Raw genomic sequence first — 18,774 nt, 5'->3', positions numbered from 1 at the left:
TCCACTGTTGATTTCCATTATATATGCATACGTGTATGGGTTATATGCAGTTGTTAATGAAAATTTTGATGTTAAATTCCTTTTCTTTTTGCTAAAGGAACGTGAAAAAAGAAAGCATGAAAGGATTCTCAGTGAAGAACTTGTTGCTGCTGTGACATATCTCAACCAGTTCTTACCCCCAGAGCATGCAATTATATATATACCCTGGGATATGGCCAAATACACTAAAAGGTAGAAGTAGTATTTTCTATACTAGTGCTTGTAACTGAAATGCACATATGGAAGCAAATGTTACTGAACAAAACAGCAGCTTCCAAACAAAACAAGGAAATGTGATTTAGGATGATCATACATCCTTTTCTGCCTCATTCATATTTTGAATCACAGAAAGTTTGGTAGAAAAAAATCTCTATGATGTAAAAATAAAGGAGTTTTAGGTTTTTTATGTCTTCTGCTTCTAGTTTATATAATGTTTTTATCAAAAAGAAGCAAGATTGCTTAGACATAGTCTTTCTGTCCTGTAGAATCTAAGAGAACTATAAGCATAATTACAGTTGAATGAATCAATCTGTGATATGGGCCTGTTTTTAAATAATTTTTGTTATGGAAAAAGCTTATATGTGGTGAGACTTTTTTTAGTATTAATATATTTTGACTATCTCTTTTTTTTCCTCTCTCCTCAGCAAACTTTGCAATGTCCTTGACAGACTGAATGTGATTGCAGAAAGTGTAGTGAAGAAGACTGGATTTTTTGTAAATCGACCAGATTCCTACTGCAGTATCTTGCGTCCAGATGAAAAGTACCTATAATTTATTTAATGCATAATGAATAGCACCTATTCCTTTGAAAGCTGTTTGGAATTTATATGTTTAATAAATTATTTGTTATTTTAAGACTGACTAATTTAGAAATTACCAAGTGACTTCTTTTGAGGATTACTAATAAGATAATTGTCATCTAAATGTTACTGAATCTGTTGTTAACCAGTGGATTTTATGGTTTATAAATACAAAATATAAAACTTTGTTTTTTTAAATAGAAACTGTATTTGCTTAGACTGCTGCAGATGAAGTCTCTGAAGTTGCTGAAAATTCAGAAGTAACGATTTGTCACTGAGCAGATCAATACCTGATAGGATCTGTTATTTTATGAAATCATTTGAAAGTCATTTTGTTTTGTTTCTTTTTCAGGTGGAATGAACTGGGAGGTTGTGTTGTTTCCACTGGTCGCTTGCAGGTACTAAAATATACTTCTTTAGTTCATAGTGATGTAGGTCAGCACTTCCAAAGAACAGTGAATCATTTCACTTGAATGCCTGATTGGTGACTCACAGACTGCTCTTAAATTGATATTTATAGTACATATTATTATGGCTGTCATTCCTAGAAATCTAATTGGGAATTAGGGCCTTAAGTTCTTGCATGGTACCCCCAAACCTTGTGGTGTTGGAATTGTATCTTTGCTGGACTTAGTCTGAGAAATGCTTATATTTTAAACTGGTTTCCATTACTGTTCAGTCTGTAGTGTTATCAGTGCTGTGAAAGTTAAATCAGCAGCATTTTAGCACTGTGTCATAAAATGTTCTACAGAAACAGTGAGGAATAAGCACATACTTAACCCTGGTAACATATTCGTAGACATGAACATGGGCTACTGACATTTGCACCAGTGCTGAATATTCGGTACATTGTTACAGTTTCCAGCACTAAAAGAAAATAAAACTCGAAACATGTCTTCCTTTAAGGTCAGAAAAGTACTGACTAAACTTGAAACCATACAATATCAAATTTACACCTGAATGTTAGGGTTACATACTCTGAACACAGGGCATATTCTTAAGATTTGACTTGCCACTCATAATTTTGTGTTTCTTGTAAGTTAGAGAGCATGTGACCATTCCTGTACTAGCTGATAACTGGGATATGTTTGTTGAGGGCAGATAAACAGCAGAGCAGATACAATTTGACATAATTTGAGATTTGATAAGACTTAGCTAGTAGCAAAAAAGTAATAATCATGACTGTAGTAATTTGTTGGTTAAGATAAATCTTTTATTTGGGTTGCTTCACCAGACTGGAGTCCTTCGAACCAACTGTGTGGACTGTTTAGATCGCACTAACACAGCCCAGTTTATGGTGGGGAAATGTGCTTTGGCCTACCAGTTGTATTCATTGGGACTGATTGATAAACCAAATTTACAATTTGATACAGATGCTGTAAGGTAAGATAGATTAAAAGAGTGTGTCATGGTTTTAATTGTTAATTTTGAGTCAAGAGATTATGGAGAATTATGTCCATGTAGAAGAAGCGTACAGTTATGTCTGCTGGAATGATTTCATGTTTATTTGTCCATGTTTAAAACATCTTTGGTATTTGAAATCATGAGAAAATCCTGCCATGCTGAAAGTTCGATCTTCTGGAAAAGAATATTAATCAGTCTTATGATATAAATGCTTGACTTCATTCTTTTTATATGCCTGAACTTAAAGAGATGTGTTTTCCCTTGAAATAATTTAAGAAAACCTCTGCCCCAGTCTTTTACACTTGTTTCAATTGCTTGAAGCAAAATGCTGACTGAGAGTGAGAACTGAAGTAAATACATACTTTCATGGAGAAGGCCAAACTGGTAATTGTACATAAGTACATCTTACCTTGCTATTTCCTACTTTTTCTTTGGGAAGATTTCATAGTTTTTGATTTATTGAAGAAAAGTTTTTCAGCAAAATTGTTCTTTCAGATCAGGTGTCAATGATATTTATACAAGCATCCTCAAACTCTTTATGAAAACCCAGCATTTGTATTGAAATGCTTTGGGGTTAAGGGTAAACTAAGCTGCTTAACTTGTACACATGCTTCAGAAATTAATGTAGGGGTCTTTAGGGGCTGTGCTTTTATTCTTTTAAGCTGTTGTTGTGATTATGAAACTTATGGCTTCATTGCTGATTTTAACTAGTGGTTTGATAGTTTTAGAGCATGGAGACCTAACTTGTATTCAGAAACCACAAGTAGTTGTGCTTCAGTCCCCTTCACCTGAGATATACCTTCAGCTCCTCCTCTTTTTTCCCATTAGTTTCCAGCACTTGCCTGGTGCCTGGAGCTGGTATGTGCTGCACAAACCACCTCACCTGCAGCATGTTGGTTCACTCTGCAGGTGGGTGCCTCCTGGCCTCTGCCTGGTGGCAGGGAGAGCACCCACTAGTGGCTGTGCCTCTGATCCAGCATGTCCCAGGTGCTGGGAGCTGCACGTTTACCTCTGGGAATAAATAATTCCTGCTGCCAATACCAGTTGCTGTGCAGCCTCTTGGGGCTACTGGTCAAACAAAACCAAACCAACCCACCAAACCCAAAGAAACAAATGAGATGCTCATACATCATATTGTGCTCTCTGAACAATGTCTGTGGAGGCAAGTGGGCTTGGGATTATTTCTTTGGGGTTTTTTTTGTCTGTTGTTTTGGGGTTTTTCTTTCGTTTTTTTTTTAAGTTACTTAGCAGATGTTTCCTTCTAATTGATCTTTTTGTACTTGACCTTGGACAGAAGATTTGCTGGACAGCTATTTAGTTTTTGCAGAAATGGATTTGCTGCTCAGATAAGTGTTCTTCATCCAGCTCCTTTCCAGGAGGACTTCAGTCAGATGGTTGCTAGGTTACATATGCAATACTGTCCCTTTTGTTGGAAACTTTATTAGGGGAATGCTTTTGTTGTCTTGTTCTGGTGTTTTTTAAAAAAATAAAATATTTTCTTGTTTGTTTCTATCTTCCTTTTCACTCCCCAAGGACTTTTTTGCTCTGCAGTTATTACATGTAGATGCCTGAGTTACTTTGTCTTACTTTGTACTGATGTGAAACACATTCCAACAGGTTTAATGATTGGGTTTGCTTTTCTGTTTTGGGGACGGGTCAGGGCTTATTTTGTTCTGGTTTGGGGGTTTTATGCCTCTTAACTAACCTGCCAGTCTTTTTTACCAAAATATCATCCTTGTTGTTGTTTGGTTCAAGCAAAGCCATAGTCTCCATTTCTGAGAAGTACTTTCCAGTCTCTTATGTTTTAGACTGAGCACCATCTCCTTAAGATAGCCTCTTTTTGTCTTGTTTTTGTCATTGATAGGAAACTTGTTTAATTTTTGCTATTTGAACTAGTCCCAGTTTGGATAGTGTCAACTTCTTGATGCCAGAGGACTTTTTAGCCAGCTCTCCTTGTTCAAGTCAATTCTTAGCCAATTCTTTTTGCTTTCTGCTTACATCAAGATTTTCCAGCTCCAGCAAATGTTACCTGACAGCCTCCATTTTCCTTGCAAGTCGTGTTTATTCATTTTGTACCTTTGAGTCATCTGTAACTGCAGAGATTTTTGGAAGGTTATGCTAACTTCATTCCTGATGTACTTAACAGAAGATGTAGCCTTGAGACACTGATATGTTCTGTCCCTTTTAGTGTATTAAACATGTCTTGCTTAGTGAAGATATATTGTTTATTTTCTCCCCATTATGTAGCAGGACATGTTAGTCTTCCTGAATCTACAGAACTGCATACTCTGTGTAAACCTCTTATATTAAGAAGTAATGAAAATCTCAAAGTCTAAACCTTCTTAGTAATTATTATGTCTGAATACAATTTTCGCATATTTATCTGAATAAAGGCAAAGAAATTGTATTGCACTTGCAGAAAGACTTTATTATATTTTCTCTTTTAAAATTCTGTTTAGAAGTTTCATAAATTACACCTTTTGCTTTTCCTTCAGATTATTTGAAGAATTATATGAAGATCATGGGGACACACTTTCTCTGCAGTATGGAGGCTCTCAGCTTGTCCACAGAGTAAAAACCTACAGAAAGATTGCTCCATGGACTCAGCATTCCAAAGATATTATGCAAACACTCTCAAGATACTACAGTAATGCTTTCTCAGGTAAATTTAAGTGCTTTCTTTCAGGCCATTGTTTGCAAAACATCTTACTCATGATGTTTCAGTAATCTACACTATGACCTTATGGCAGAGTTCCTCTATACTATAATTTCCAAATAATTTTATAACATCTCAAATAGGTATTCTGTTTTGATGATATATTTATTTATCCTGTGTTGTAGCATGCAGCCCTTTATTTAGAAAATGCACAGATGTTGCACTGCATCTGTCAGTGACATTTGTAGATCAGTAGAGGAGCAGGTAGGTGTTGCAGAGTTTTAAAAAGGTGGACACAATGACTTCAGCAAATATAAGGAAACTGGTAAATCTAACACAAGTAGAAGGCTTCATGTGGAGTATTTCTTGTGTTGTTTCTGAGAGCTCAAAACAAAGAAAGCTGTAATGTGTGTAATTGTTTTGTGTAAATAGGAGCTACAAACTGTTAAATCTGTGGTAGAAAAGACAAAATTAAATTAAAAAACCAAGTAAAAATCTAGTTTTTTTATTCAAGTAAGCTGTAAAATATTAACTTACTCCTTTATTAGCTCATGTTACTCATTAGTTGAACACTGAATGTTCTACTTTCTTCTGGGCAACATTACTAAGGGAAAACTTCTTTGAAAAATGCTGAGCCTTATTTTATGAAAAATTTAAAAAAACCCAAACCTGTGGTGTGTTTAGAAGTCTTGCAAAAGATCTAAAAGAATGATCAAAGGGCGGTCTAAGACATGTCAGAAGTGCAAACACTGAATGCTACTGTGTTATAAATATTCTGTCAGTCCTCTATTACTCTTTCTCACAAAAGTTGCATAGCCAGGGGTGGAAGTACGTTTTTTTTCTTTGTCTTAGCACACTGCAATTATTTAGAGATTGTGAATTTTAAAACAGTGAGTTGGACAATGGCTAGAAATACTTCAGTAATCTGTTTTCTTTGGCTGAAATTATTGCTTTTGTATATATAGCAATGTTGAGAGCATACCATTCAGAGTAACTTTTATGAACGTAAACCATGTAATTTGTGTATCATTTGTCCAAACTAAATGGGAAATAGAGAACTTGTTTATTTCAGTGATGTGATCTCTTATTATTTGCATTGGCAATAAAGTCTGGCTTCATCAATTCTTTTGAGCCAAAGGTAGCACACTTACAGTGTCACCTGTACTGTGACATAGAAGATGGAACAAATCTCTGAGCTGTTTATGCTAGCCACTGAAATGGTTAGGTAGAAGCCTGAGCAAAGTTCTAGGTCCACATCTGGGCTGTGGTCTGCTTGCAGGTATAGTCATGATATGCATGTCTTCTAGTAATAAAAAAAATTGTTCTAAAAAAGATGTTACAAAAAGAAGAAAAAATTGAGAAATAAATAAAGTCCATCTCGTAATCTCAATGAACTTGTAGGAAACTTCACAAATAAACATTAGTCTTTACTAAAGTCAATACTGTCTTTGAGTGAAATTTTCTTAAAAGTGCTGCATACTTTCCCCGATTTACTTAGGATTTTGGTGTTTGATCCCATCTGAGGCAAATATTTTTGGTGCTGTATGCATTCCTTGTGTTTGAAGATGACATTGTTGAAATGTAGCATTCAATGTCATATTTACTTTGTTGCATTTTTAGTATGGAGTTTTAAAATATTTGTTTCAATGAAATTTAAAGGTTCACTGTCCTACACTGCCTGTTCAGAGGTCAACAGCTAGCTTGTTAATGTGGCACATAAGAGAGATCATTTTATTTTTTAAGTTTTCTAAGAAAGCAGAGAAAAAGGAAACAGTTTTAGAACAAGGTGCTGATTTGCTGTACTGCATTTGTTATTGTTGCTATTAGTCATATATGCTTTAAAATGCAAATAAAAATCTGAGGGCTAGCTAGTTCATAAATCAGCATTTCCTTGTGTTTCTGATCCAAGAAACATTTTTTTAATACTTGTGTATTTTATGTGCCTGAATTAAACAGACTCAGAAAATGTTAGTGATTTGCTTGGGGTCATACAGTATATAAGATTCAGAGCAGGGTTGAAAAAGGCCTGCTATCACTGCTTCCTAAATAAATCTCTCAGCCACACCTTACTGCTTGTCTACCGTTGAAAATACATGAATCTAAAAATAATCTAGTCTTATAAAAAAGTGTTTTCATCTGTTGACCTCAACGCTCTGAGGATATTTACTACTAATTAAGCTGTAAGGATGAGAAAAAGTAAGACACATATTGAGTGATAATTTGGTGGAGCTTAGACTATGACAAGCTAAATTAATGGTTTAAACCAACAGGGAACAAGTCCAAATTACTAAAAGGTGTTTATGAAATTTAATCATTTTACTATGTATTGGCAAGAAAATCCCAAAGAATTCATAATTTGTATGTTTTGTTGGAAACTTGTGTTGTATGGATATTGTTTAATTTCATCACTTTTCAGTTATTTAGGCTGCAGTAAATTTACTAAGGTATGTCAGATTTCTTGAAACATGCCTTAATCCATGCATGTGCTTTATGCACACATGTGGGAGACAGAGTTGCAGTGTGAGGTCTGACTTCTGCCAAGGCTGGGCTGCTGAGGGAGAAGCCAAGGAAAGGGGCAGCGTTGGTACCAGCCCCACGTGCCCTGCAGTGTAGCAGCTCTGCTGTCAATGAAGTTCCATGGTGCTGCTTGAAGCCCAGAGGGCCCTGCAGCAGTCATAGGAGACACACTCAGTCTCTCAGGAGCAAAGAGAAGCACTGAATGTGTGTTTGAATGGGCCTGAGCTGTGCAGTGCTCCTGGTGTGAAGTGTGCCTCTTGTCTTACAGATGCAGACAGGCAGGATTCTATCAATCTCTTTCTGGGAGTGTTCAAACCTGCAGAAGGAAAGCCACATCTCTGGGAACTTCCCACTGATTTTTATTTGCATCACAAGAACTCCCTCAATCTGTCACAGACCAGGCAAAGGTATTTTGCTGTTTTATTTTTTGTTTTATTTGGTATTGCTCTAATACATTATAAAAAACACACATTGCTAATCAAATAATTAGGTCAACCTGTCAAAAACTTGCTTACTGTTTTTTAAGTTTATACAAAATCTTAAAAACACCTTCAAGAGATTACCATAAAATGCTGAATGTTGGTGTTTCAAAGGATTTGTTCAGTATGTTAATTTCCTGTGGTACTTAAAAATACCACAGGAATACCACAGGAAGTTTAATTTTATATGAAACTCGATCCTTCAGTGTGAAATGCTTCAGTGTTGTACTGAAGTACAGTTACTACAGTTTCATTAATATATGGGTGCATTCTTAATTTTCAGATTTATTAATGGTTGAATTTGAGATTATATGAAAAGGATAACATTTCTTTTTCTGTGTAGTTCACTTAGTCTGCAGCTGTCCATACAAAAAACCCATGATTTTTTGCCTTCCTTTTAGCCTATGTCTAGCCTGTTTTAAGACTATTTGTCTTCATTTGCATCCCACTGTAGTTTTTTGGCAATAAGCAGAAATAATAAAGTATAAAATTTTAAAGTAATTCAATTGCTTCACAGAGGGAAATGATATTTTGAAGACTATGAATACTGTGCTTTTAAAAAAATCCATTTTAACAAAACAGACAGTACTCAACTTGTCAACTAAACAATCTCTTAGGATTTTGGCTGGTTTTATCTTTATTCATTTTGTGAGCTGTAAAGCCCTTTAGTACAAATGGCAGATCTGAATACCTGCATTTAGATTTTTGTCTGGGCAAAACTGCAAGTGTTTAACCAGTGTGATCAGCCCCTGTTGGCTGCTTATTCTGTTAACCTGTCTCAGCAGCTGGCACATGATATGGCTCTTTGTGAATTTCTGTCCTCTTGTATTGTCTCCTGAGGCTTCTCTTAAAGGTAGCTTATATGAGCCATGAAACCAAGTGCTATTTCAGGCACACATTAAACATGCAATATTAATTTTCTCAACTACTCATTCTGAACATTATTGTATGTCTAAAATTAATTCAGCTGATATATAGCAAATATGCAAATGTTCTTGTCTCCCTTTCATCTGTTACTGTGTTAAAACAGTCCACCTCTTATTTGTCACACATACTGTTCTCAAATGAGGTGGAATATTAAAAAGAAATATTGGTACTCTTCATTTGCTTGTTAATTATTTTTTACCTTTCATTCAAACCAGAATTTCTTCTGAGCAGTTATAATGTACAATCAAGATGTTTCATTATGTGAATAAAATGACACCTTCCTGTAATAACTAGGTGAAATAAATCTGTGAAAAAATTCTCTAAGTAATTTTTTGTTTCTACCAACATTTTGACAAGTTCTTTGTGTAACTTCTCCCTGCCTGTGTAGTGGCTCTTTTAGATTCCTTGGGCACAGCAGCAAAAGAAATAACAACACTTGTAATGAAATCAAGGGTACAGGAGAAGGAAGATGTTTCCTGTCATTGAAACTTCTTTGACTGTCTGTGCTTTTCCTATATTGTAATTGCCTCCTTATCAGGAGGAAGATATTTAATAAGGTTCATATCTTACTTCTATATAACTAATGATTCATGTGGAAGGAATATGGAAAAGGAGACTTTGTGTTGCCATGTTACTTATCATTTATGCTGGCAACAAAACTGGGTGTATCTGCATCATTTCTGAAGGCATTGGAGAAAATTGCTTACTAGCATGGTACTTTGAGAAGAGGCAGGGCCATCAGGCATAACTCATTCCTTATTGTCTAGGATATACACAGTTCTTGGAACTGAAGTGTGTTTTCCTGCCTGTCCTGTACCATCTCCTAAATCCCACTAACAAGCCTATCCCTGGCCATGGGAATATGCCCATTGTGTCTAATGCAGATGGCTACATTGACAGGAGTAGGAGATAACCACATTAATACTGATTACAGCCCTCACAGTATTGTGAATACACAAGTATTTGAAATAAAAATCAATGAAGACAATTGTGTTTTCATTCCATGTAATGAAGTAGAAGAAACTATCAGAATAAATCAAAGAAATTAAAGTATATTTGAGAAGAGACAATAAAAATGTGTAAACATGAATGAAAGCTAAAACGTGCTTTGTTTTATGAATGTTGTTTCACTTCCTTTGTTGTTTTACAGAAGTCCTGAATAAGCTTCCAGCAGGGCTTGAATTTTGCTGTTAGATATGCCAACAGCTCTCAGACTTATGACAGCTGTTACATCAAATATTTCTTTCTATAGAAGTCAGCTGCTTTGACAGTCATCCAATCTTAATACCATTGACCTTCACCTCTTCACAGGTTTTTCCTAAATTTTGGGATCTGAATAATATCTGTGAGGGGATGCCTTCCCCTCACTCCTCCCATCCTCCAATGACCAGAAGAAGAGAAATACATAAATACTTTTGATATGTACAAAGACATTAATACATTAATTTTCAGTGCTGTAGAGGTAGGCACCTGAAATGTATTTGTTAATGAAACAAAACCACTCTTCTGTCCATATCTGTATTGAGTTTTGTGTGTTTAAATTTCTTGATTTAAGAGCAAAGTAGTTGGACAGGGGCCTGTTGAAATCCTCCCTCCAATTCAGCAATGTTTGCTGAAGTGACACTGTATGGATGGGTGATGGATAGGTTAGGTACAAGATCCAATCTCCTGTATCAGTTGTGTTTCTGGTTTTCCTGTACAGCTACACTTACTGGTGGACTACAGGTGTGCTAAAGCATTTACCTCTTCCTTTTGATGAAGGTAGGACCTATATTTGCTCCTTGCCTTGCAGAGTATCTTGAAAAAGAAGTTTTAGTCACAAATGTTTTTTAATTTATATCCCAAATCTGGAAAAAAGAATGTTTCCATAATGGTTTCTTAAATATTTCTCCACGCCCCCCCCCCCTCCAAGGAGATATGATTTTTCAATTGCAGGTTGCAAGAGCTACCTGAGTGACTAAAACTTGACCTTCATGTTTATGACCCAGGGCACACTTAATTTTTTTTTCTAGTCTATTAGCATATATTTATAGTCTGTGCTGGTGGTCCTGTTCCTGTCACAGTTGACACAATATAGCCTTATTTCTCTGGGGTGCTGTGGAGCATATTTTATTAAGAACTGTCATCATGAAATGAAATCAAATTACAGTGGCTGTTAATGCATATTTATTAAAGATGTGCAATGCATCTTCTTCATGTCATATTTCCTTGTCTCAGAGAGGATATGACTGGGATGGTGGCTTGGTGAGCAGGCTACTGTTTGATTAGATTTTTGCAAGAGTCAGTAATTGCTAGTAAAAAGATTTTTTTTCCCCCTCAGTGACATGTGCTGAAAACAGACGCAAGTTGACCGTGAAGAAATTCCACAAATATGATGAGGAAATTGATATACACAATGAGTTCTTTAGGCCATATGAGTTGAGCAGTTTTGATGAGACCTTCTGCTTGGCAATGACCAATTCTACAAGGTATATTGGGATGGTTTGTGACTCTAAATCCTTGAATGGAAGTTGATGTGGTGTGAATTAAATATGCATTTGATTTATTTGGTTAAATACGTGTCATTTCAAATTTAGCAAAGTTCTTGAAACTAAATCACAATGCTACATGGAAATGTTACTCTTTGAAAAAATCCATAAAAATAGCAATTAGATATCCAATTATTTTTTATTATGGAGTGCCTAGTGTCTGGGCAGTTGATGCATGAGACATGAACTTGTCTCTGTTGATTCAGATCACAGAAGCTACTTTCAAAACAATTGTTTTCTCATTGTTCTGCTCTTGTTTTGCAGTTGTTTTCTTCAGTTCAACTGCTTCTCACAGCTGGTCAGATATTTTGGGGGTTTTTTTTGTTGGCAGCAGTCAGCTGGCTATTCAGAGCATAACCTGAATCATGGTTTGGCTAAAGATTTCCAGGCAGATTATTTTTCATGTAGCTGTTTGACCCAGTTTGTGTGTTGGCAGCATTTTGAAAGCAATCTATGTAGCCCTGAGTTATCAGGCCTCTTCAGCACAGGAATGGAGCAAGGTGCTGTAGCATCTTTGGCAAGTGGTGATACTTGCAGATGTTTTATGGAACTAAATAATGCAACTGAAAGCTTTTTAAATAACTAGGTTATATGTACATCAACTTGAAATGATAAAGTTAGAACTTGATATCTCTTTATGATGATTCTTTTTCTTTAGTTCCCAGGTAGATGTTAGAGGTGGCTCTTCCAGAAAATTAAAAAAACTTATGTGTTGCACTTTGTTCATAAACACTTCTTCTATTTTGGCAGAGATTTTATGCCTAAGAATGTGGGCATTGATCCAAGTCCATTCACTGTTCGTAAACCTGATGAAACTGGAAAATCTGTGTTGGGGTAAGTCTGAAATCAGAAATTTTGTTCTGGTTTAATAGTAGTGAAATTGTAATGAAAATATATAAACTCTTATGTGTGAGTCTGTGAAGAATATTCAATGTTACACGGGAAATAAAAAATTCATTGATGTTATACTGCAGAATTGTACACTTTGAAAATCACATCTAATTTGAGATTTTTATTTGACACTAGGAATTCTTAATTTGACTTGTTTAATATTTTCTGTTTTCTCTGATTCCTCAAAGTGAAATTCATGAGAAGATTTTATCAATAATATACAGAAGTTATTAAAATTTGATCATCTCTTCATCGTAGTGTCAACTCTGTTCTCTATTGGAGTTGACAGCGGTGCATATTTTCTTGTTGTCTTTAAAAAAATGATTAATTTTTCATAAATAGTGCATATTCTGAAACAGCAATAAATGCCAATTTCAGCATAGTCTTTGATAAAATATGTTATTAAAATATTTATGGATAAAACTATATAAAACAATCCAGCAACATTTGCAGGGACAAATGAATGCTTCATTTAGCTGCTTTTGCATCCTGGACCTGCTCTGTTACTCTCTTTGTTCCACTGCTGTGTCCCACAAGGGCTGTGCAGAATTTTCCTGAATTAATTCTCTCTTTGGTAGCTCATATTAAGGAAACCTTTTGTCAGTAGTTCCTGTGCTGTCACAGCATTATAAGTTCCTCTGAAAACTTGCTGTTTTGTTAAACACTAGAACATTGGACTCTTGTGTGCTCTTGTCCTGAGAGTCTCATTGTAAATAAATGTTGAGAGTAGACTATGCTTATCACCAGTAGAACCTCATTTTGTGCTACTGATTCCCTGGGAAAAAACAGGAAGAATGTTCAGTGTTACACAGTTTGTCTCTGCTAAGAACTTGAGTTTATGAGTATTTTGAGGATAAGCTTTATACTTCCGATTTGATAAAATATCAGATTTTGGACTAATTTGTCTCCAGGTACTCCATTAAATAGTTGACCATGATATAATTTTCTCAGGCACTTCTATTCAAGGTCTTTGCTGTGATTTTTAGGGGTTGATGTGGGACAGAGAATCAGCTCCATCAAAGCCACATTCCACGACTCTCTGTGTATCACTTATAAGGCTTCCCCTTCACTGACTGTGTTGTAGGGTAAAACATGGCTTCACTCTTGCACCTCACCCATATTTAGCCTTGCAAAAGGCAGTACCTTTGCCTTGCTCATTTGTCATCATCTTCTGATCTAAGACATTTCTGAATGAAATTTGGTCATCTCTTTTTGTCTGTAGGCATTCAGGTCCCAAGGAGACTTAGATCTTGGCTGGGTACATGTTGGGAGTGGGGTGAGGATAACACTCTTACCAGTTTGGCTACTTGCTCCATTCTTCAGCTTTCAGAAAGGACTGCTTTTCTTGTGACCTTCACCTCATCTAGAACAGTAGGGAAAAATCCCTTTATTTTCCCTAAAAAGAATGCTTATGTCTTTATAACTTTCTGTACATTTCAGTCCAAGGAAATGTCAGGTTCTGCTGAGTCAGAAATCAAATGCCCCATGGTGTTATTTTCCCCAAGGCATTTGTTCCAGCTCTAAGATTATTTCTGATACAATAATGTCTTTGGGGGTGGGATATGCTCTCAGATCAGAACCTTTGAAGGACTCTCCTACGTGTTTATACATGTTCCTTGAGCATATGAAGTGTAGCTAATTTAGTACAGGGATAAACTGCTGTGTGAGTTTCACTTCAAGAGGCAGCCTCTGTAACTGTCATAGTGTGCTCCACTAGGGCTCAAGTGGTGCTGATGAGAGCACTAGACCTGCATCTCCAAATAGCATTTGCATCAATCTAGGAGCTCTTTTCCCAGCCTTTAGCATACTGCTGTCCTCCTTTAGAATGAGACACACTGTCTGTCAGTGATACATGGAACAGTCACTGCAGCAAGGAAGAGATGTTCCTTCCCTATTTCCAGGGATTTGTCTATAAACTGTCTATTCCATCATTAATGTCTATTCATTAACTGCCTTCCCTGAAAGATTGTGACAGTGTCTGAGAGGAAGTTGCAACTGAGTGCTCTTCTGTGGCCAGTAGGAGAGATGCAGAGTACATAAGTTTGATATGATATCTGATGGGCAAAGTAATGTGTAACTTTCAGAGTGCATACAGTTAAATAAATCCAGTGTTAGCCTGCTTACATAGGGATGCTGTATCTTGAAGGGTTCTTATAAATAAGGCCTTTATATTGACTAGAATTTATTGAGTGAGAAACACATACTGCACCAAGAAATGTTGCTGATTAAAGAATTAAATTGAGGAGAGAGATATGGAAAATAAAGGAAAAAAAGTGACATTACCATTAAGATTTGGAACCAAGATTAAGGAAGATATTGGAGTGGATATTGTTATTAATCAGAAAGTGTAACTTTTTCCAAGATCAAAACCAAAGATGTGATATCTCAATTAATTTTTATTCTTTTTTATTTATTCAGTTGTGGGGAGGGATTTAAGTAAAGAATCAGAGAATTAGTGGAGAAAAGCTGACAGAATCCTTTGGGCTTTCTTTAAATGCTCTGGAATTAGAAGAGATGGAAGAAGATAAATCAATCAGAGATTTTAAAGATGAGTAAAAAAGTTGCCTCAGAAGTTAAAACTTATTTCCCTGGAAAGATTGTAACCAAGATTAGGAATTTTAAATATTCATTGCTAATATCTTGCTGATTTCATAAATACACACTGCCTTTCCTAACAGGAACAAAAATAATAGAGAAGAAACTGTGCTGCAGCGCAAAACAGCTGCTAGTGCTCCTCCACCCCCAAGTGAGGAAGCAGTGTCAAGTAGTTCTGAAGATGATTCTGGGACAGATAAAGAAGATGAAGGTGCAGTTTCTCAACGTTCAACTCCTGTAAAGGTGACTGATACAGGAGACAATACAAAAATCACAGAGGTAAGAAATTACTGTGTTAGGCAAGAAAGCTTAAAATTCACATTCCCTTTAAAAAGCATTATAGAACAGTCAGAAGTAAAGCACTGAGAACTTTAGTGACAAAGGTCTCCAGTGTAATTTTTTTGTGTAGATATTAGTACAACTGTTTCTTAACCTTTTCTGTTCTTCTTGTCATGTAATAGTGAAACACAAAGGAAAATAACATTAAAAAAAAGAAAACTACTGTCAGAAACCTATGGCATTTGAAAGGTATTCAGGTCATTACATAGCTTAAAATGCATCTGTATTAGTGTGTTAATTCAGAGCAGTAGTGCATGTCTTATTATTGTCTGTTACTGTGCTCTGGCACACATCATTAGGTGCCCTCGGAGCATGCAAATGATTCCTTTTCTCCAGGAATGTACTTGATCTACCTACTTAATCAATATTTAGTCCATGGGAGTTTATCTGGAGCAAACCCCCTGAAGGACACATAGTATGAACCTGAGGTCCTGAGAACCACCTCTTGGAATGACAAGGCAATTCATTTTGGACAATGCCACTTGCTTAGGTCAATGAACTGTAAATTAATGTTCATTTCGTCTAAATTTCAACCTGATTTATGTGAACACTTTTAAATTGCTGTCCCATAATTATGTGGTCTGGCATTAAAAAAAAAAAGAATTAACTAACTTCAAAAATGTGCATGATAATGTTACCGCACAGGTCCTATGCTATTACTGCTACTTAGGTTGCAGATAATGGCAGAGAATAAAATAGTGAAATAAATTGCATTTGCCCAGTCAGGTGGAAAGAATGTACATTTGCAGCTGTGGGCTATTAATCTTTTTTTCCTAGCATAACTCCCATTTTGTTGGAATCCCTTGGGTGCTAATTTAATGAAAATACTGAGTTGTATAAAAATTATGGAAGTATCTATTTTATTAGTTCATGTAATAGTTCTTCAAATTCTTTCTTGTAGATATCCGTCTTGGATACCATTGAAAGTATCGTAGCAAAAGATTATGCTAATGTATACTATAGAAATTTGGAAAATATTTATGTTGTCCAGCAGGGTTGGTTTTTTTAAAGCCACAGCTAATTTAAATGGTTATAGGATTGTGCATGTTATCACTTCTGAAGAAAATTGAGTATTTACGACCTTAGCATAAATCTAGTGCCTGATAGGCAACAGACAATTACACTGCCTTTTTTTTTTTTGCCTCGATTCAAATTTTGATTCTATTCAGTCTTTACCCTTGGGTTGTGTGTTCTCAGATAATGGATTTTTCAGCCTTCAATAGTGCAGTAGTGTCTTCTTCCTGAGCCAGTACAAGCACATTTATTTATTTGTATTTATACAAGGTATTTTATCTAAAAGTTTTCCATTATCTCTGAATAGCAGAGTACCTGTTCTCCAGTAAATCAGATTGTATATAGGTTTTTTAAACAAAAATCCAAGTTGAAATGTTATTCTTGATTCCTACTATTGCATAATTTATGTCACATCCGTTTTTCCCTCTGTTTTGAACACACTTCAGCACTCAGACCTAAGATATCTTTTTTAGATTTTTAAGATGCTTAAATGAAAGGTGTAAACACAACACTTTGTGTTGTGTTTGTGTTGTGTGTAAACACTTTGTGTAAACACAAAGTGTGATTTGAAACATTGAATTTCAATGGCTTTAAAATTGGCTGAGGTATTCTGACTTTTTAGTAATGATAAGAAGAAATATATTCCAATTTATTAGCACCTTTTCATGCATTGAATTTTAGTCATAATTTACATTGTTAATTCATGCCATTCCTTATTATCTGGGGAACTCAAAAAACTGGTTCCTTTCTGTTCACATCTCTGAGACGTTAATAAAAATGCATTTATTCTTCTGGTCAGGACATAGCTTCTGAAGTTCTTTGACTTTGAATCATTTTGAACTAAGAGAAAATTGTCTTTATATTTGACTCACGTGTCTTGTCAGAAAACTCCCCTCAGTTTAGCACTGAATCAGTAGACACAGTTAGTGAGCTATTGCATATGCACTGATGCCTTGTTATAGTTGACTGACATGATTGCATAATGTATGAAATAAAAATAGTTCTATTCAACCTGATGTTTCTAATTATTGCAGAATTGACAGCAGGAAATGTGAAAGCAAATGTGGGAGCATGCTCTGAACAAATATGTTTTATTCTATATTAAGTTTCAATACAGAACAGAATTTAATAACTACACCATTATATTCTATTAATATAATTTAGTCTCCTAGTATGTTGCTTTAGCTGATAATATCTTTCAAGAATTCTTCACTTGTTGAATAAATGTGTTGATTAATATTTTTAATAAATAATTTTCTTTAAAAAATATGTATAAACTATGATTGCTGTGGATGTGAGAAACCTATTTGTTTTTGTCTGCACTTCTGAAATTATATTTTGGCTTGTAAGGAAGTTCTTTCTTAAGGTAATCTTTCTTTGGATGTTGTTACAGTATTCTTCATCTGAATATTTCTTATGTTCCAGAATGTAGTACAAGCAACAAAAGACGTGTATGGAGTCAATCTTTCAGATATCCCTACAGAAGATGATCTTGCAATATATGAAAGGTGAGATAAATTTCCAGTGGTAATTGGTAAAGGATAATTTGAGCTAGTTAAATGCAGTTTGTCAAAGTGCTGCCTTTGATTAAACTTACTTAAATGAGAAATTTGCCTATATATGCTCTTCAAAATCAAACTGTTTCCATCTGTCTGTGTCAATTCTGATTTCAGTGGAAGCTCTGCAGATGTCTCTGAAAGCAAAATTTGGAGCTTAAATCAAATGAAAGATACTTCAGAAGAAATACCTGTCACTTAATATAACCCTTGAAATTCATAAGTAAATTCATAGGAATTCCATATTCCTCTGATAAGTAAATTCCACAGAATTTACTTCTCAGTGGAACCAAGAATGGTTCCATGGTTGTAAGCTTTGTAATCTGTGGGGTTTGCATTTCTCAAGTGTTGAATTACTCCAATTCAAATCAGTCATAATTAAATAGCTTATTCTGTAAAAATGCATGTAAAATAATAAAAGTTGTCTTTTTATTTAACACAATATCATATAAGAAATCTACACTTCATCTCAGGAAAGCACTGTGTATATATTGAAATGAATACTTGTGAGACTTGGATTGACACAGCCTTGTGTGCATTTGTTTTTATTCTCTAATGTGTAATAGCAGTAGCTACCCTGTTATATTTGAAACCTTTTCAATTTTTAAGGGAAATTTTAATTCATTGTGATATCTAATTCGGTGATATATGGTATTTCATCCTGACTTAGTTCCGTAATCCACTCAAAGCAATTTTTCTTTACATTTAAAATTATATTCACCTGCTTTTTCTTTAGGTGTAGCTATTTCTCTTGCACTCTTTTGTTCTTTAAAATTCCCACTTCTACCTATTTCCTACAAGCAGAGTCATTTGAAGATCCTACACTTGAATAGGGTTAAGGAGGATGTTTCTCATTATAGCTGAATTTTTTACCTTCATCTATGCCTCTACCTCTGTTTCTTTTTTATTTTAACCCTAGAAGATGGATGCAAATTTGACAACTATCATTTGATACAGCAGGTCGTTTTTGTGGTTCAGAAAATGGCCCAGTGTGAGCTGCTGTCTACTGTGAGTCTCTCTGAGCAGATG

General features: G+C 35.3%; 1 protein-coding gene across 1 annotated transcript in view; it reads left to right on the top strand.

The window, feature by feature from the left end:
• FIG4 (FIG4 phosphoinositide 5-phosphatase) overlaps positions 1-18,774 on the top strand; it is a 50,681-nt gene that overhangs the window by 22,278 nt on the left and 9,629 nt on the right. The window contains exons 11-21 of the mRNA XM_058021394.1: positions 98-231; positions 684-800; positions 1,192-1,237; positions 2,074-2,222; positions 4,739-4,905; positions 7,685-7,823; positions 10,525-10,583; positions 11,143-11,290; positions 12,101-12,184; positions 14,920-15,115; positions 17,615-17,697. Coding sequence (XP_057877377.1) covers positions 98-231; positions 684-800; positions 1,192-1,237; positions 2,074-2,222; positions 4,739-4,905; positions 7,685-7,823; positions 10,525-10,583; positions 11,143-11,290; positions 12,101-12,184; positions 14,920-15,115; positions 17,615-17,697 — 1,322 coding nt within the window. The remainder of the gene's footprint in view (positions 1-97; positions 232-683; positions 801-1,191; positions 1,238-2,073; positions 2,223-4,738; positions 4,906-7,684; positions 7,824-10,524; positions 10,584-11,142; positions 11,291-12,100; positions 12,185-14,919; positions 15,116-17,614; positions 17,698-18,774) is intronic.

Source organism: Melospiza georgiana, chromosome 3, assembly GCF_028018845.1.
Source record: "Melospiza georgiana isolate bMelGeo1 chromosome 3, bMelGeo1.pri, whole genome shotgun sequence".
Taxonomy (NCBI): domain Eukaryota; kingdom Metazoa; phylum Chordata; class Aves; order Passeriformes; family Passerellidae; genus Melospiza; species Melospiza georgiana.
The sequence above is the reverse complement of the archived record's forward strand: the minus strand, read 5'-3'. Positions and strand labels throughout refer to the sequence as shown.